The sequence below is a fragment of the Musca autumnalis genome, unplaced genomic scaffold, assembly GCF_047663935.1.
Source record: "Musca autumnalis isolate F117 unplaced genomic scaffold, ASM4766393v1 scaffold_4, whole genome shotgun sequence".
Lineage (NCBI taxonomy): Eukaryota > Metazoa > Arthropoda > Insecta > Diptera > Muscidae > Musca > Musca autumnalis.
Window position 1 is genome coordinate 17513949 of NW_027411977.1, and position 20852 is coordinate 17534800.

The 20852-nt window shown below is 39.7% G+C and overlaps 1 protein-coding gene across 5 annotated transcripts in view; it reads left to right on the forward strand.

Moving 5' to 3' along the window:
• The window catches only part of LOC141401127 (uncharacterized), a 73796-nt gene extending 54419 nt beyond the window's left edge, over nucleotides 1-19377 (forward strand). For all 5 annotated transcript variants that reach the window (XM_073981003.1, XM_073981000.1, XM_073981001.1 and 2 more), the window contains 5 exons: nucleotides 14216-14600; nucleotides 14670-15934; nucleotides 16006-18283; nucleotides 18351-18620; nucleotides 18688-19377. In XM_073981003.1, coding sequence (XP_073837104.1) covers nucleotides 14216-14600; nucleotides 14670-15934; nucleotides 16006-18283; nucleotides 18351-18620; nucleotides 18688-18894 — 4405 coding nt within the window. In that variant the 3' untranslated portion in view covers nucleotides 18895-19377. The remainder of the gene's footprint in view (nucleotides 1-14215; nucleotides 14601-14669; nucleotides 15935-16005; nucleotides 18284-18350; nucleotides 18621-18687) is intronic.
• Nucleotides 19378-20852: the final 1475 nt, after the last annotated feature.

A 20852-nucleotide genomic window follows, 5' to 3' on the forward strand; every position in this document is an offset into this window, starting at 1 on the left:
AAAGCAATGTGTTCTTTGAGGAAAAAATTAAGTAAGTTTTAAATAAAACGACGTTAAAATCGAAGTTGCTTATAAGCAACGTTGGGGCCGAAAGGGTTAACTACCTCAAAATTATAGGTACCAACTTCCACAGTTGGTCCGAGGTCTATGGACGTTTTGCGCGTCGACACCAATTTGGTCTTTTCGCCGTTTAACGCCAGACCCACTTTCGCAGATTCTGCTTCGACCTTCCTAAAGGTATCAGTTACTTCTTTTACTGATCGTCCCATGATGTCTATGTCATCAGCATAGGCAAGTAACATGTGGCTATTGGTGTAAATTGCGGCATTTCTTTTGACATTTGCATCTCGTATTACCTTTTCCAGCAAAATGTTGAATAGGTCACAAGAAAGGCTGTCTCCTTGTGTGAAACCTCTTTTGGTACTGAACTGTTCGGAGAGGTTCTTTCCAATTTTAACTAGTATCAGTTAAAGTCATCTTACAAAGCCGAATGAGCTTTGCGAGGATACCAAATTCAGACATTGCATGGAATACCTTTGATCGAAGGGGACTGTCGAATGCTGCTTTATATTCGACAAAAAGGTGATATGTGTCGATCTGCATCTCTTGGGTCTTCTCCAGGATTTGCCGTAGTGCAAATATCTGGTCAATGGTGGACTTTCCAGGTCTAAAGCCACATTGGTATGGTCCAATTATTTCGTTGGCCATTGGTTTTAGTCGTTCGCACGATATGCCTGACACTATCTTATAGGCAATAGGGAGAAGACTGATGCCCCTATAGTTGGAGCATACAGTCTTGTCTCCTTTCTTGTGGACGGGACATTGGATGCTCAGGTTCCAATCGTCGGGTACGCGTTCTTCCTGCCAGATGGTGCTAACTAGCTGATGCATACACCTTATCAGCACGTCGACTCCGGTTTTAAACAGCTCGGCTGGTAAGCCATCGGCTCCTGCTGCTTTATTATTCTTCAGCCGGTTGATTGCTGTTTTTACCTCATCTTGGCCGGGCGGTATACATTCTATACCATCTTCTGGGATTGGATCTGTGGCATCATCGTCTTCGCTACTATTGAATACCAGCAGATTGGAGAAATGTTCCTTCCATATCCTGAGCACGCTATCTGTATCTGTTACCAGATTACCTTGCTGGTCTCTACAGGAGGATGTGCCTGTACTAAAGCCATCTGTTGGATGCTTCACTCTTTGGTAGAATTTTCGGACTTCATTCTGGTACATCTCGATTTTTTAACACTCCCGCTTTTCCATTTCTCTATTTTTCTTGCGGAAAAGACGTTTCTCTTCTCTCCTTTTCTCCCAATATCTCTCTCGAGCGCTACGCGTTGCTACTGATTGTAGAGTAGCTCTATATGCCGCATTTTTTCTTCGGTAGCAGCACGACACTCCTGGTTATACCACGAATTCCTTTGTGGAGGTCTCTGGTATCCAAGTATGAATTTTGCATGGAGTGGGCAATATGTTGCCATTGTGTTGTTATGTTATCGGGACAAGGAGTCTTCGCGTTAAGCAATTGGGCTAGTTGAGTGGAATATGCTGTGGCTATTTGTTGTGTTTGCAGCCTATCGATGTCCAACTTCCGCGTTGTGTCTGTTCGTGCTTTATTTGCAACGTTTAAACGGGTACGTACCTTTGCTGCAACAAGGTAGTGGTCCGAATCAATGTTTGCGCCTCGGAACGATCGTACATCCAACACGCTGGATGAATGTCTTCCATCTATCACAACATGATCAATTTGATTACTTGTTCTTTGATCTGGGGACAGCCAGGTGCCCTTATGAATATCGAGATGATTAAATCTGGTACTGCTAACTACCATGTTTTTTGCAGCTGCAAAGTCTATCAGCCTCATACCATTGTCAGATGTTTCACTGTGGAGACTGAATTTCCCGACTGTTGGGCCAAAGATATTCTCCTTTCCAATTTTGGCATTAAAATCGCCTAGAATGATTTTAATGTCATGGGCAGGGCAACGGTCATATGTTTCTTCTAAGCGCTCGTAAAATATATCTTTGGTCTGTTCGTCCTTTTCTTTAGTGGGAGCATGAGCCCAAATAAAGCTGATGTTGAAGAATTTAGCTTTTATTCGAATTGCAGCAAGTCTTTCATTCACTGGGGTGAAGCTGGATACCAGATTTTTTAGTCTCCGACTAACTACAAATCCGCAACCAAACTCATGCTTTACGTCATGGTAGCTATAATACAGTGCGTCACCTTTAGGTGTTGTTGTGACATCTTTCCCAGTCCATCGTATTTCCTGTATTCCCCTGTATTCCCCTACGTCACCCTATACAGTTGATTACCAAAACAAAAACATCGGCGCCAATGTAAAACCTAAACCCAAATCAGTGAAAAATTTCTTCAATATTAAGTGAAATAAATAAATAATAATAATATAATAGATTAATAAAATGATCATTAAATGTAATTGAAAAGCAATATTTGCAATATTTTCCCACAAAAATCAAATAAACATTGAACAGATGATTGATAAACAGCTGATCGAATTTACTAAATGTTGCTGAGAACAACCTTTAGCAAATTCTCAGCAAATAACTGTTAAAATTGTTTTCTCATTTCGCTCACTTTTACTGAACATTTGTATAGAAAGACAACATTTAGTAATAATTATTAGGTCTGTACGATAACTTTCCTAGCAAGAATTACTCAGCAAGTTCCAGCAACTACTCTCAGTAAAATTTATTCTCTCAAGAAAGGAAAAAAGGCAGAAAATTATCGAACAACATTTTGCAAAAACTTGCAACAAAGTCAGCTGTTTCCAAAAATGTACGAACAATTTGTTTGTTGCTTTTGATTTTTGAAATCAAATGGCACAAAAACATTAGTTTTAAAATTACATTTAAATTATTTAAATCTTTTAACTTAAAAGTTTTTAAAATTTTTACGACTTTTACACATTTTCCCCGAAAAACCGTTCCCGTACATAAAAAAAGTTGTAAAATGTTCACTTCTCTTTAAACAAAAATGGCGCTAAATTACGCTCTCTTTAAAAACTTTTTACTCGAAAAATTTGAGCTTATAAAAAATAGTAAAGTGGTTGCCGGCGTCTGATTGGCTTATAAGCTGACTTTGACATTTGTTCCAGTTTTTTTACCTATTTTCCATTTTTCCGTTCCCGAGATATTTCAGAAAAATTTTATATGAGAATAATTTTTTTACAGTTCTCTCTTTTACGAGTTTTACTATTAAAAAGTACGGGAACGAAGCTTTAATTTTCTTGGTCGAAATTGAAAACATTTTAAGTTATTTACATTGAACAGCTGATTTAAAGTCATTTATATATGTTGTCAATTCCATTGAATATTTGTCAAAATAATTCGCATTTCTCCTAAATACTGATTTTATGTACAAGTGCAAATTATGTTTAAGTTTGATTTGTCGTTGTTACGAAGTCGCAGCTGGACTGGCATCATCCACGTTAAATAAAAGTTGGTATTGTGACATAAATCAAATCTGAGGGCACCAAATCTACTGGGCGAAATGATAAAGGTGTCTTTTATAATTACCAAAACCAGAAGATATACAAATGATGATACACTCTTATTTGGACAACTGCAAATGTAAATAACACAATAATCAAGGTAGATCATAGACAAATAAAAGAATAGACAAAGAAATTGTAGTGTGCTTGTTTTTTGTAGGGGTCGCCCTAACGAAAACTACGCATACATCTCACTCAATTGCATTTTGTTTTGGGGTAAATTGCAAGATTTTGTTGAATTTGTTTATATGAGAATGTAGATCTGGTCAAAGACTACCCAAATGTTGTCTTTTACCAGCATAAATAGTTTAAAAATGTATAGTTATTGTCATTTAAAAATTGAGTGCATATAACGTCCTACATCATCTGGAGATAGTTTCAGCGCCTAACCCACGTATGATTAATAACTTGTTAACAACTTTATATTACATATACGCCAAGTTGTCCCATATACATATGTACCATGACCTGCCTACATAAGGTATTATTGATATACATAATTCTAACCGCCATCACATAACTTATACGCCAAGCTGTCACCTAATTCTACATTTGAAATTCAATATAACGTTTCTCCTCTCCACAAGCACTTTACTGATTCATTCACAAAAAAAGCTAAAGCGCCAGGGATCACGTGCCTTTTTCTTTGTAAATTCGCAAAGTTTTATATTGGAAACCTGAAACACACACACACACACATCTATACAATATAAAATTGCAAATCAATTGACTCTTGTGACCATTTAAGATATTTCAACTGTTTTACTTGGCCGCTTCTCTAGACTTTCATCTTTATTCCGTGACTGCTATTTTGTGTGTGTGTTTTTTTTTTCATAATGAAATCTTTGTTCGTTTGTGTTAATTTGTTTCGCAAATGAATTCATGCTGATCTTTCAATTAGCACTCATCACGATCTCATACCGACGACGGCGGCGGGTCATTCTTTCGTGTTACTTACGTTAAAAGTTTAAAATTCGTTACTCATATAGTATTGGGTGAATGGATTATAACAGATTATAAAATCTTCAATGAAAACTTCTGTTTCTGTTTAAATTTTTTCATAAATAACAAGTTCTAGCCTAAAGGCTGATTGGGTACCTCCCACACAAAATTCGGAAAAAGTGATGTTTAAGAGCACCTCTCAAATCGTTTTGAAATTTGTTTCTGCAGGTTGTCCTTGCGGCCACCTTTACGAGGGTACAATTTTTTTCAGGCGCAAGTCCACACTTCCTGAGATAATAGCCTAAAAGCTCTCTAACTATTTGTGCCGAATTCCAACAGAAGCATAGACATTACGGCCATTTACATTTCCAAGTTAATGGTGATGACAAACTAACGATAATATTGATAGTTATAGATCTTTTTAAATGATATATCGAAAATTTTATATGTATACGGCATAATTATTGTGTTTTTTCAGTGGGTGAGGGTTTTGCAAGAAATTCATATTCTTCTTTATCCCATGTAAATTACATCGGTAGTCATTCATTACAACCGTTATTTTGCAAATGTCATTTGTTTTGACTTCATTGTTGTGTTTGTGAAAGGGTTCACAATGAGTCCCTGCCAATATTCCTATAAATAAATAAAAAAAATCTGTTATAATTTCAATGTTAAATACTGTAGAAATTTACGTGTTTCGTGTCCGTGACCGAGAAATCGTACTGTTGACTACTTGTTTTTGTTTTTTGCCGTTTTTTTTGCGAAAATCTAACTGCACGATTGGTGTGAGTGAAAGCACAACAGTGGCATTGGGTGAGAGCGAGAGAACATCTATATTTAGAAAGCACGTGAGTAGCATTACTCACGTCAAGCAACAACGACAAAAAAAGTCAAGTACCTGTATACGTAAGAAGAAGAAAAAAAAAAACAATGTTACTGAAAGAAATGATTAAAAAATTGAGTATGAATAAAAGACAAACGACTGACTATGGGTGAGAAATATTGGTTCTTGTTGTACGATTTATTAGTTACTTTGACATTTGATGTTGAAGTAACGGAACACTAACAAAAAAGGGTGCACTCATTCACCGATAACAAAAACAAGAGACAATTGGTAATGATGTGATTTTTGATTGATAAATGACGTTGTCACAATGCAAGGTGAGAGATAGGCTGTTGTTAGTGTTGTTTTGTTGATAACAGTACTGGGAAAATGCCAATTTTATAATCTCAATGCGTAAATAAATGACAACGATTTTGCAGTAAAACAAACAGTACCCTATTTAATGATACTTGAAAAGTGAACAAAAACAAAATAATCTGCCATCAGTTATGACATCATTGAACAAAATCATACCTCATCATTCTCCCGTTCTTACTCAGGCCAATGACGTATTCACCAAATAATGATGGGTTTTGATATGGTTTTAATTTTAATTTACTGTTGTAGGGGTGGAGTTCAAGTACATACCCTCAACATCAACACCCAAACAAATAAACAATGAATAAGTATTATGAAAAACCTCTTCAGGCTCTAGGCCATAAAGTAGGTAGTATTAGTTACCTGCTGATAATGTGACAAATCTCATCATCAACAAAATATTTGCAATTTTTAATTAAAAAATGTTGTTCAATAGAAGAGATTTATATCACTTCTTTTAAATGAAATAAATAACTTGTGTGTGTTTCTATTTGTTCTCAGTGAAGAAGTGTCGAACTGTTGTGTTAACCCTCAACATTTGGTAACAGTTGTTGGCAAATATCGTGTAATCAAACACGTCGTAGAATGGCATGGCGTCGTTCCCATGCCTTTGTAGTTTTTTTTTTTTTTTTTTTTGTTAATTGATATGTTAATTGTTATTGTTACTAAAGACCTACTTACATACATAACTTGAAATACCCACAGTGTGTCAATGTTTGGTGTTAAATAACTGTTTTTGGTGTTATTTTTTCATTTAAACAGTTAGCCTACATTAAAAATACCGTTTATGTCATATGATTAGTTGTCACTCACATGTACAAAATAACGCCAATGATTAATCAAACTTGTTTTTAATAAATTCACAAACTGCCAGTTTAAAAATAACAAAAACCTCAAATAGATTAAAAATGACAAAAGGGTAAACACACAACGAACTCTCATCATATTATCAAACGAAGAAGAAGAGGTCCTTTGTTTAAAACCACAGATGATCATATGACTTTATTTAATGACGCAAGCATACCTATCTTCTATTATTATTATTTGGTGAGTGGTTGAGAAAACTTGCAAAAAAATACGACTTCGATCATGGCATATTAGGGAGGCAGTAATTAATAATGTGGTTTATTGGTGTTAAACACTATTACAGTTAAAATTCAAAGTAAACTAAAAGCAAATAGTGAACCCAACTTTAGCTGTGGATTGATATATCATCTGGAAATTTCAGATATTGTTGACCTATGTAAATGTTGACAAATAAAAAACAAGGGACCAGTGAGATACTGTGGCGAGGATCGAAACTAGTCTTCCCTGCCTTACCCCTTGGCGAACAATGTCAAACTTTCTCAACTAATAAAATTAAAACAACAACAATAGGATTAAGCCAGACTATTTTGAAAAATAGTCCAGCACAGGTGATCTCCAAGAAAATATCCCTAAAGATGATTGCCGATGACAATCGAAATATTGGAAAAATAAAAGAAGAATAAAAATCAAAAATACATCGTTTTCTTTTTCAATTGACCTATAGCCAAACAAAACCACTAATAAAGAGAATTACATCAGGTCAACAATAAATAACAAACAAACAAAAACATTTTTCCACAACATCCCATACGGGACAAGGGAGACTTCTCTCATATCAATGAGTACACCCCGATTCATATTTAGCTCAATGATATGGGACCTATTGTTTATCGCCCGGTCCGAACGGCGTGTCTTAAGACACCACTTGTGGAGAAGTTTTTTCAAGGCTGAAATACTCAGGAAATGTCGCCAACATTACTGAGGTGTATTTTGCCACCGTTGAAAATTTTTGATGTTGCCTGGGCGGGGAATCGAACCCACGACCTTCTGCGTGCAAGGCGGGCGAGCATACCATTGCACCACGGTGGCACCCCAACAATAAATAACAACAACAACAAAATGGCATAAGTTGAATATACGGACTGGATTCGGATCGATGATAAAAAAATTTCGATTTAAAGGAAAATTTTGTTCGCGTTAGCCGAGATTTGTTCCTGTCCATAGGAGAAAGTCTTAAATCCCCGGCCGAAGGCCGTCTATTTATGAAAAAATTTCGATTTAAACTAAACTTATCGTCAATACCAAGGGAATTGTTGAACATTCGGAGCCTATATCTCGGGAAGTATGGACTTCATGCCCATGATATATACATTGGCGTGATCAGCACTTCATGTCCTACGAGTAATAAAAATTTCAGATCGATCCGAACCCAGTCAAAACATTCAACCTGGTCCAAAAAAATAAAAAAATTGGTGACAGTAACATTTTTCGACTCATTAGGGCTTTTAGATTTTTTTATAACTTGGTATAAATTTGGAGAAAAAATATGCTTCAGCTGAACTTTGGTGTCCTGGTGAAGTTCGGACTTCCTTAATAAAACAAGCACAAAGCTGCAACAGTAAAGCTGAAAACACATCCAACGTTTGTGTAAAGTTTTGTATTGGGCGTTGGGAAAAAACAACAAGAACAGGGCGACGGCGACACCAAAGTACTTTACCCAAACGTTGGATGTGTTTTCAGCTTAAAAAGCAAAAAACGCGTAAGGTTCAGCCGGGCCGAACGTTTTATATCCTCCACTAGGGATAGGCAATGGAAAGCAATAATCGATTTTTTGACTTTTCCATTTTGGTCTAAAACTAAAAAGGCGATTTATCGGTCTTGCGATTATTTCAGTTGTCTTAAAACACGAATTTCAAGTTTTTCATAACCGCAGAAAATCGAATATAATCGCCAATCGTCGATTTTCGTGTTTTGTTTTGAAAACCGCCAACTGTAGGCCTGTTCGGTAACCCAAAAGTTTGTACAAATTTGTACAAACTTTTACAAAATGCTGTTCGATAACAAACTTGTCCAATAAAAGAGGAATGAGAAGTTGTTGCAAGAACTTACAAATACTTTTTTCTTGCGAAGTTATCGAACAGACCTAGTGTAAAACCGCCAAGTCCACAATCTATAGGCAAACTTGAAAATCGATTACAAGATAATCGATTATGCGATTCTCCCTCCAGACAAAAGTCGACTACGATTTTTAGATTTTGGACTGCAAAAAGTCGACTTACGTATCCCTATCCTCCACCATGATGTTTTCTGAAATAAAATTGAAATCGGGCGGTACCGTTATATATGGGCTATAACAATCATAGGGTACACAACATTAGGTGGAGTAGTTTTTTGAGCACTGGGAATACAAACTACCAAATTATAGCTACTTTGGTCACGAAATGTAGCTAAAACTTCAAAATACCTGCAGTTAGCCCCCGATCACAATTTAAGCACATTCCATAGTTTTTGCGGATAAATTTCTGGACCACTTGGAGCCATAAATTCAACTTTACATCCAATTTGGAACAAAAACGTCGATAATAAATTCAAAATCCCTGAAATCGGGCGGTACCGTTATATGGGACCTATTGCAAAACGTAGGTCCATGTCCTTAACTTTTTGTGAATACGTTTTGTTGACCATTAATTCAACTTTACATCCAATTTGGAACGAAAACGTCGATAAAAACTTCAAAATACCTGAAATCGGGTGGTACCGTTAATGGGGCCTATTGCAAAACGTGGGTCCATGTCCTTAAATTTTTGTGAAAACTTTTTGTTGACCATTGGGAACTATTAATGCAAATTTACATGCAAATCGAGTTGAAAACATCGATAACAAAATTAAAAGTACATCAAATTGGTGGGTACCATTATATGGGGGGCTATACCAAAACGTGGACCTATGTCTTATTGGTGTAGAAATTGTTTAACTACTAGGCAACATAACTGCCAAACAACAGCCAATTAAGATCGAAAATATAGATTACAACTTCAAAATACCTGAAATCGGGTTGTACCGTTATATGGGAGTTATACGCAATCGTAGACCTGTACCTAAAATTTGTGGTGGATGAGTTTTAAATGTCCAATAACAGCCATCTAAGACCAAAAATTTAGATAAAAACATCAAAATACCTGAAATCGGCTGTTGCCGTTATATGGGACCAAAACGTGGACCTATATAGAACATTTTTGGTAGAAATGTTTTCTTCCCTCTGGAAACACAAAATTCCAAATTACAACCTATTCGGTGGGTAAATGTGTAAAAAGGCGCGTCGCGCAATATAGGGATAGCCCAAAAACATGGACCTATATAGACAATTTTGATAGAAATGTTTACTAAACTCTAGACACACAAAATCCAAAATTTCCAACAATTTGGAAATCAAATTTGTTCAAAACTCCCAATATACCTCAAATAGGTGTGTTGCTTTTTATGGGCCCTATACCAAAAAGTGGACCTATCTAGACAGTTTTTGTTGTTGTTGTAACAGAGTTTGTTATTATGTTTGTATGTTCGTTCTTTTGTTCAATCTGGCTCTGGGTCTATCTTCAGTTCCAGGAAAGTGGCTGCTTCAATGGGATGTAACCACAGATCCACTGGAGTTAGATGAGTAGGTTTGGCTGGGCAGTTGAAAAGGTGTTTTGTGTCATGCCACATACTGGGCAGATGTCTTGCACGGCGCGATCGCTTTCCACCCAATAAGAATTTAGGCGACTGCAATATCCCGAGCGTAGTTGAGCCAAAACTACTCTGGTTTGTTGTGGCAGCTGACACTCCTGAGCTGCAATAGATGGGGGATGTATTTCGAGGACTTTATTCACACTATAACTGATTAAGGCCTTGGCAACTGCATCCGTGTGAAAACTATTTAAACCTGCTTGATACGCTTGTTGATCTAGGGGTTCTCTCCTGCATCGTTAGACCTCTCCCTCTAGAGCATGTTTATCCTTCCTGATCTGCCTGTATGTGCCGGGTCTACCCACAAGATGATGATTGGGATGGCTCACACTGTAACATCCAAGCAGGTACTGCAACGAAAGCAGCTCATTGTGTTGCTTTACTGGAAGAATCTTTGCCTCCTCATGTGGATGGTCCACTGATGATTTGAGGAGGCACCCTGTTGCTGTTCTCAGGGCGGCATTCTGGCAAGTTTGAATCTTTTTCCAATTCGTATCACATAATCTCGGGGCCAGACTGGCGCCGCATAGCTTACCACAGACCGACCTATCGCGTTATATGTGGTCAACAAGGTTTCTTTATCTGCACCCCAAGTGCTAGGGACTTGAGGACCTTGTTCCTACTTTTCAGTTTGTCGCAGATAGCTGTGGCGTGTGCGCATGACGTGAAAGTAGTGTCGAATGGGGCAGTTTGTGGTCGGAATTCTGCTACCATCGACCACGACATTCAATTCTCTTCCAAACTGCGCTATCCATGTGGTGAACAGTGTGGCTGTTGATTTTTTGGCGGAAATCTGCATATTCCTCGAATGGAAAAAGGTGGTAAGAACGGTTAAATAGTCGTTCAGTCTCTCACAGATGTCATCAGGATAGGTACCCGACGCCAGGATCGTGCAATCACCCGCATACGGCGGAATCATGGAGGGGGCGGAATACAGGAGAGGTAGAGGTTAAACAGTTCCGGAGATATCACCCCACCTTGGGGAACTCCCTGTTTCACTCTACGGGGTTTGGACTTCTTGTTCCTGAATTCCACGTACGACTGCCGTCCACACATTTAATTGACTATCCAACGTTTCAAGCTTGGCCGGAGGGTTGTCTGCTCAATGTCCTCAAACAGCGTGGAGTGCCTGACTGTATCAAAGGCTTTTGATAAGTCAAGCGCCACCATCACTGTTCTATCGCACGGCCATCTCTGGTTGAGTCCTTGACAAATATGTGTGGTAATGGCGTGCAGCGCAGTTGTCGTGCTGTGCTGCTTACGGAATCCATGCTGATGATCGGCAACTTGATAGCTATTTCTGATATTGGGGAAGTGTAAGGCCTCAAGTGTCTTTGCTACGGGCGACAAAAGCGAAATTGGCCTGTACGATTCACTTTTGCTGGCATCCTTGTCGGGCTTCCGTAGTGGGACCACCCAGCCCATTTTCCAGACTTCGGGAACAATGAAGTTGGATAGCGGTAAGTTGAGAACTTCTCTTCGCCCTGTCACTCTCGGGGTGCTCGACAAACTGTCGATTGAAATAACTTGCGCAACTCTTTGGGTCAGTCAACGTAACGTCGCCAAACGTGACTGAGGTCCTATCTTCCCTTCTTCCAGGGTTTGAAAGTGACTTAACCGTTGCCCACAATTGACCTATACCGGCTCTAATGTTGCAACTCTTCAGATGATTTAACCACTTGTTCTGCTTGTGCTCGCCGACCAGCCTGTTAACTTCCAGTGTCAGCTATCTGACTCTGGGGTCATTGGGGTTGGTTCGGCGAAGCTCATCACGCTCATTTGCTAATCCCGTCGCCTCTGCTGGGAAGTTTGGTCTTACTTCGGTTATTCGACCAACAGGGATATGGCGAGCGGCTGCAGCAGTGGTGATGTCTCGGAACGTCCTTTCCGCTACCCGAACATCAGAAGGATTGGGCAGTTCTCTGAAGCGGTGATTGGTGAACTCTCTGAAACCCGGCCAATCAGCTTTCTTATGATTGACGAATGTGCGGCGTTCAGAGGTAATGAAATCGGGTGGTCTGCTAATGGAGACAATTATGGGGATCCAAGGGAAATGACGGGTTGCCAGCTAACGTCATTTGTCAGACCAGGTGACACGATGGTTATGTCTGGCGAGCTGTGACACTCTCCTCTTATTCTGGTAGGGGCGTCCTCACCGACCGTACAAAACGTAGAGATGTCAATCTGCTCAGCGAGCGCTGTACCTCTCTCGTCGTTTCCGTGGGCCGAATGGCACATCTCATGATGCGCATTGAAGTCCCCCAGGACCAGACGATTATGACCTTCCAAAAGCGTGCCAATATTAGGCACGTAATCTGAGATACAGCTATTTCTCGGCGGGATGTATACGTTCAGCAACTCTATCTCGGCAGTTCCACACCTGACTGCTACATGCCATACATTCCATGTACGGGTCATTAGAGACAGGCTCAAGCGAGATAGGTCTGTATTGGACTGACTGGTGCAATAGGAAAGCTAATCCCCCACCTCCACTTCTGGTGCGATCTTTCCTTAGCACATTGAAACCATCACAATGTTGTAGGCTACAGTTGTTGTTGAGCTTGGTTTCTTGCACCGCAGCGACCTTGATGTTCTTCCGACTCATGAAATCTACTATTTCCTCGATTTATCCTAGGAGTCCATTGCAATTAAATTGCAAAAAGGATGCATTCTCTGGGATTGGGGCAACAACGGCTGGTGTTAAAGGCTGCGCGTGCGGTTGTTGTCGAGGGGACTGCGGGGGAGTTTCGTAGTCAGACGACTAGGGAGTTTCGTAATCCGACGACGACTCACTGGGGACTGTGTTCACGCAGCATGCAGCAACATAGTCCCTCACGTGGACAAGTCCAGAGCAACCCCTTAGATGCACCCACTCCTGACATCTATTGCATCTCACCGAAGGTTGGATGTGGGTGAGGATGCGGATGTGACAAACCGAGCACAAATATATTGGTCCTGGGTTTTCCTACGTCCCGGCACGGACCAAAAGAATTCGGAGCAGGCATTCCGGGATATGCTGCTCCCAACACAGAAAAACGAAACAAATACAAACATATGTACACTGAAGTGGCAGCCGTTGGCCGGAACGATGATTTTGTGTTGTTCCGGGTCAATCCGGTACGAAGGAACCCGCTGCCGTGAGATTGAGACAGTTTTTGTGAACATGTTTTCTTACCTCCGGAAACACAAAATCCCAAATTGATTATTTCGAGGAGCTACAAACGGAATAACAAACTTAATCTACCTTCCATTATATGGTGGACCGTAAAAATCCAAGGATCTGAGAAGATCACTTAAACTATACTTAAATTCATTTTGATGATAGTCTACCTTCAAACTTGATCCAAGTTTGAGAATTTTGATGGGCCATGTGCCGGAATATCCCTTGTTAAGTTTTGTCATTTAGGTCCATTCACTGATAAAACATATGCAGTTTAAATGTCGTTTAGAAGTATCCCTCAGATCGGGAGGTCTATACATCCTGGAATATGATGGGCCTGGAAACTTGGATATTTTGTTGGACAAATGCCGGCTATTAAAAATTAAAATTTTAATTTATTTTAGGGTCAAAATCTGTGCAAATTTGGACTTCCGACGGAAAAACCAAAGTGGCAATGGTAAACATTTGAAATAAATCCTTGGGGTGATACTAAACAACACCTGTTCCTTACTTGCTCTCATAATCTAATTTTTTTCTCTAAGTCAGTCGTTATTTAGCCAAGACGAATGAATGATTCTCTCACAATACAAATTCTCCCACATATTTTCGGTCATTGATGTCAGCCCATAATATATGCTCTCTTTACATATGTCAGCTATTGCTAGTAGTTCTCTCTCATATATTTTGGACATTGTGTTTTTGACGTTTTTTTATCAAGTGGATAATTCCCAATGAGTTATGGGATAATCACCGCCGACTTGACTAGTGACATTCAACATGACAATGACAACACATCTTCTTCTTGTTCATTATTATACCGCCTTTTTATAACATTTCTTTTTTTCTTCACATTTCTTTGCAGTCAGTTTCCATTTGATGGAAGTCAAATACGCATCTTGTTATACCGGGAATGTGATACAAGAGGTAGACGGTTACTTTTCGATTCGAATGCCTTGGAGAAGGTGTATCTCAAGGAAAAGAATGGCAACAGCAGCGGCGGCAGTAGTTCCCACAAAAACAATGGTGGCAAATCGGCATTGTCATCAATTACTGGAGGGGGAGGAGGAGGGGGAGTTGGAGCATTACACAGCACCAGCAATCAAACAAGTCTGAACAATAATCACAATAAGGCATCATTACTCTCTGATAGGCTTAATGCATCAGCAGCAGCATCATCACACAATTCGAATAAAGGAGCCCATTCCAATGGTGGGTTTATCGAAGTATGCGATGAATATGGCTATAAGGTAATAAATATAAAAATTATTCAATTCAATTTCTTTCTAATTGTATAATTATTTTCCTCCTCCCTCCAGCACAATCGCCCAAATTCAGACATCAGCAGTATTGGTGAAATGGTATTTGGTGCATCGGCCATGTCATTTAGAGGTACCTCCTTGAAAGTACATTGGCAGCAATGTCCATCGCGACTGCTATGTTCCCAGGTGTTTCTAACACCGCTGCGACAAAATAACAATGGCCATTCACCCTACTCAACCCTATCCACCAACAGTTTGGCAACTCCCCGCACCTCCATTTGCAGTGAACTTGGCTCCATAGATGGTTTGTCGATGAGCTCTTTTTCCCTGCCCTACTCAATGGGCATGGGTCGCAACCAAAGTTTAACGCCCAGTGATCTCAGTACATCTGTGTCATCGCCACTCGATGTACCCTCCATTGACCAACAATCAATTTTAACCAGTACCGAAAGTACCGCCGATAGCAGTGGTCATCGTTTCTCATCCATCTATAGTACAGGAACTGATTCGGGCTACTCGGGGCTAAGTCGTGGCGGAGGCACTGGCTCTTCTTCGGATCAATGGTCGGCCTCATATCAATATTCTACACGTAGCAGTTTAGGTTCGGTAATGTCTGAACAATCGGAACGTGTACGAAAATGTAGTATTGATTCAAATATTTATCCCGGCAGCAGTTGTTCGGGCAGTACCAATGCCATGGGTATATCCAGTGATGGCAGTCTCCAGAGAAGAATTTCCCGCAACATTGTTACATCATTTGAAAATGAAAATTCCATGAATGATTTAATTGGCTTTGTAACGGATAATTATGCCAATATTGCTCCCGGACCCGGCGGCAGTGAGGGTTTAAACTTGGGTGTCAGACCCCATAGTAGCTATACAACACCAACAACAAATGAATCTCGCAGTAATCCTGAAATGGGCCGTAGACGAGAAATAGGCTCCTCCAATCTAATGAAATCGGCATCACGTAGAGCCAGACTGGGGCTGGCGGTGTGCATAACAATGAGTGAATCGTTTGAAGAAGAAATGGAATTGTTTTGTAGTGAACACATTGCCCTATTCGAGAGTATGTTGAGTCGTTTAAGGGCCAGCACCGAAAGAGCCTATATCCATCACAGCAGTTTCCTGCAGATTATGTTTCAAATTTGGCAAGACACCCAGCAGTGGTTTGTGGATCTATTTACCGCTCCACGCATTAAATGCCCGGTTTGGTTAAGCATAACCACCAGTGGCAGTAAGTACTCGAAAAATGTGGCTGAACGTTTTATAAAGGAGCTGTGTTGGCTGCTTTCCTTTGCCGATACCAAAGATACAAATTTGTAAGTATTCCATCTGCAGGAGGTCGCGATTGAAGTATGATTTATTAGGTCCATTCTTTGTGTCTTTTTAGTTTTATAAGCACCATGTTGACGGCTATTTTGACTCATCACTTGGGCTGGGTTCCCACAGTGTCACCATTTAGTTCGACATCATCAACGGCTGCTGTTGAACAGCGAGCCAAGTTGTTACAGGTCTCGCAAAAGCATCCCTACAATGCCTTGTGGGCCCAAATGGGCGATTTATTTGGAGCAATCGGCCTACCACCCAAACTGGCCAGAACTGTGATATATGGCACGGAAAAGTTGTCTGTGGAACGGCTTTTAAATGTCCTCACCTATTTTATACGCTGCGGAGAGGTGAGACGTTCTGCCAAAAAGGAAGATTTTAGCAAAGATGCCATAAATGAGATTGTCGCCCAAACCAAAAACGAAACATTTAAAAAATCCTCCAAACGGTTGGGTAATGAGACCAACAGAATTTTAACTGGCATTCCAAACTGCGGTGGCGGCGGCGGCGGTATTCGAAGTGGCCTGACAAGATCTCAAACCTGTAAACAAAATCTCAGTTTACATGACATTGCCGATGACAATAGCTTTGCATTCTGTGAAAGAGATGAGGAGTATGAAGAGGAAGATGAAACAGATCATTTAACCGACGAGGCAATACGCACCTACAAAAAGAATGAAATTCCCACAGTATTGGCATTTAGAGATTCCAGATTTGTACAACAGGAATTGCGTATTGGTAACTATTTGATGGACACCGGTATCGAAAAGAATTCTGTGGCCCAATATCAGAAAGCAAAGGCGAAGGAAACCTCCAATAACAGGGCGATGGAGGGCAGAATACGTTTGACACTCACCACGCCAGATAATGTGGAATTGATTGTTGAAGATTCCAGCAGCTGTGGTGTTGCCAATGTTGAGGAGGGTGTTATGGAAGCAATTGAAATTGAAACTCTGCCGGCAGAGAAATCGAAAGATAAACCCTCGAGTAGTAAGGAGCATCGCAAGAAAAGACCTTTCTTCTGGAGCATGACAACGGCAGAGGTCAAGGAGGGGCTTAGTCTAAATGATGTTAATAAATTGCAGCAATGTTTAGCCAGAACCGAGGCACAACAACAAAGGGACGAGGAGGACAAGGCAAAACTGCGTAATCCTGCTACCCAACATCTATCTCTATCCGATCTCATTACCCAAAATAGTATTGGTAAAAGTGATTGTCCCATGACATGGGGTGTGGAACCGGTCAAGGAAAATGTTAGCCTGGAAGAACAAATCCACTTTGATTTTTGCCACAAACTAATTGAACGGGAGCATGGAATTAGCCGCAACAAAGAAGAAGGTAGTGGTGTGGTGTTTGTCTTGGGCGACAATGAACCACTGGTGAACATTAAACGCAGCACCGAAGATTTGAGTAGTGATGTCATTGATTCAAACCATCCACCACCCACCACCACCATAACCACCGACTCCACCCAGCAACAAAAATCTGAACACTTTTTATGTCCACTACATCAACGTTTACACAATCCCCTAACGGATGCCTCAAACACAACAAACACCGGATCCCAGCAACTGAAAAAACATTCTGGAGTTAAATTCAATTTTGAGCAGTATCCCCAAATCGTAACGAATTACATGAAAAGTAAGAATTTGCTAATGACCAATTATGACCTGCTAATGGATAAATGCTCAAAATTGGAAGCACAAAATAATAGTCCCGACAGTAGGCAGATAGATGCCAACAACAGTTCCACACTGACCAGTACATTCCCTCAAAGTAAGCAAACAACCAGCAGCGCCACCACACCCACTCCGAATTGCATTGTTTGCCAGGGTCTGGTGAATGCCTATCAGACGCCCTCTAATGCCACAGAGTTAGAATTTGAAACGGATGAAGTTCATGGTTTTGGTAATAAGACAAAAACACCAGCGGCGAGTCCTTCAACACCTGCCCTTACCACAGTCAGTTCACAGGCTTCTGTGCAAACACTTATATCCAGCAATGATCAAGGCAATGCACCTGCGTTATCTGGTGGAGAAGTAAATGCCAATGATGTTGAGATGAGAGAACTGCTACAAACACCCACCTCAGAGGCTCCCAAGAAAACTTTTTTTACCGGCAACCAAAAGAAGTGTTCTTCACAACGAGGTTCTGTGTCATCGGTGGCGGCCAAGTGTGCCGCAGCCAATGAGGCAATGCATTTGCTACAAATGCCCATACCCCCCGTCAAGGATATACCACAAGATGATGAACTTAGTGGCGATATGAAATTGCCAGTGGGTTTTATACCATCGCTATTTTTGAACGTTAATGATCATTATGTACCGGATATGGTGTTGCAGGTGAGTTCAATTGAAAGGTTATCTTTTAAAAGGCATTTTGTAATTTGTTGTTTTTTTTTTATTTTAGGGCACCTATGCCTCCCCCTCCAAATGGGAAATGAACTTACGAGAAGATTTGGCGCTGGCCGCCCACTCCGCTTCTCTAATATCACTGCCTGCCGAAAACATTGCCATCATAGCCGACATGGAGAAATGGGATGTTAAACTAATATCCTCACAATCTCAACATTTTCCATATGCTGGTGGTCAAAGTGCACCCGTTGGCATGTCTCAGTTGGTTTCCTCAATGTTGGAAACGGTACAAATTATGAACAGTGCCGGCATATCGGCTTATGAGGTAGGTGTTCTTCACTCTTCAATCATTTGTGGAAAACGACAGCAACTAATCTTTATCTTTTTTGTAGTGCCTCTCATTTATGGAATCAAAACTCCAGGAAATATATTTACATTCAGAAACCTTGGCCGCCTTTCTATTGGAAACTGATTTCTGTTCACTGAGTGCTGTAACGACAGCATTAAATCTTTCCGAAAACGATGTACCGCTACTGTTGTCCATAGCCTCCATTCATACACCACAAATAAGTAAAAAATGTGGCATTAGTTTTAGATGACAACATTCAAATGAACAACAAAACAAATGCCAACAATGACATTGTATTAACTCATCAATGACATAAATCTGATCACATCCCCTCATCATCATCATCGTCGCCAGCATTTCTTTTTATTATTTTTTTTGTATGCATATAAATTGTAATATTTTTTTGCAAAGTTTTTCATTATTAATTTCTCATACCAAAACACGCATAACATGTAAATTTCCTTTAGTAGGGGTTTCGTTCGTTTCTTTGTATATAACATTAGCAATTCATCACATTTGCCACCATCCTTCTTCATCTTCTCCAACACGACACACAAAAATAATTAAAAGTATTTATTTATAATAGGTTAAATTATTTATACTTTTAGCATAGGATTTTTAGAGTGTATTGAAAAAAATGAATACATGCAGGAATTTAATTGAAATCAATTAATTATAAGCAATATTTATGATTTTTTTTAAAGCAATAAAAAACTTAATTTGAAAAAAAAAACTCTTCAACGCTTTTTAATTCACCTTATGGGTGAGATCCGAACTAAAGACAACAAACAAGGTTATGGAAAAAAACAAAGTTATTTTTGGCTGTAAGTTATATTAAGTATGCGCCTGAAAGTATGCTATGGCTAGTTTTAACAGCATTGCCACACCCAAAAGAGTTTTTGTTATTTGAAATATGTATTTGAAAACTGCTGGAAAAACTGAGTTAGAGATCGCACTACACGAAAACCAGATCGGCTCAATTTGCAGAATCGAAATTGTATATATTCGAGGTGTCTTGATATATAATTTTTTTTTTTTGGACTTATGATTTTTCGGAAATATCGATTGCTGTCAAACTGTCCAGTAACAATTAAAACATTTTGGGGTTGCATGATGAACGACAAAAAATAAACGGCCACACAGTCAAGCAACCGATGATGGTGTGTACCCACAGCTCATGAAATATGTTAATAACTACTGGTCTTTTGCAGAACTGGAAGAATCTACTAATTTTACTATCTTATCGAAGTAAAGGAATTGGTTTGCGCTTGGATGAGAAAATGCATTGTAAGTGAGGCGACAATGGCACAAGTATCGTTTAGGGGCACCTCTCGGATCGGTTCGAAATTTTTACCGGGGGGAAGTCCATACTTCCCGAGATATGGGTCTTGACATTTCGGAAATTTCGTACTTTAATACCTACATATAGGTTGTTTATGGGCACCTCTCGGATCGGGCTGAAATTTTAACCATAGGTAGCCCTTGGGACCCTGATTATTATTTTTAAAACCTATGCAATATGGGGCTCGTTTTAAAGCTAAACGAAAGCTTAAACGAAGAGTACTTTCCAATGCCGCCAATAATTAATAATGGTAATTACATTTTCTAATAATAATTTATTAAGTTATTATTGGGCTACGCGATCAAAACTCTCTTTTAAATTGAAAGTGTTCTTAAGTAGCCGGCCTTCGGCCGGGGACTTAAGACTTTCTCCTATGGACAGGGACAAAAGTGGGCTACGCGATCAAAACTTTCTTCTAAATTGAAAGCGTTCTTAAGTAGCCGGCCTTCGGCCGGGGATTTAAGACTTTCTCCTATTGACAATGACAAAAGTGGGCTACGCAAACAAAACTTTCTTGTAAATTTAAAGTTTCCTAAGTAGACGGCTTTGAACAGGAATTTAATACATTCTCCTACAAACAGGTGTAAAAATAGGTCGCGTGCATAGAAGTACTCTCCATAAGCTTTAAAACGATGCTCATATTGCCCACGTTAGAATTGTAAAATGTCAAGACCCATACTTCGGAAAGTATGGACTTCCCCCCGAAAATTATATATCGTTGTATTCAGTATGCCAAGGGCTATCTACTGTAAAAATTTCAGCCCGATCCGAGAGGTGCCCCTAAACGACATTTAAGCCGTGACAATTTACGATCATCGAAGTGAGGTCACTTATAGAAGATCCAATTCGGGTTTGACAATATTTAA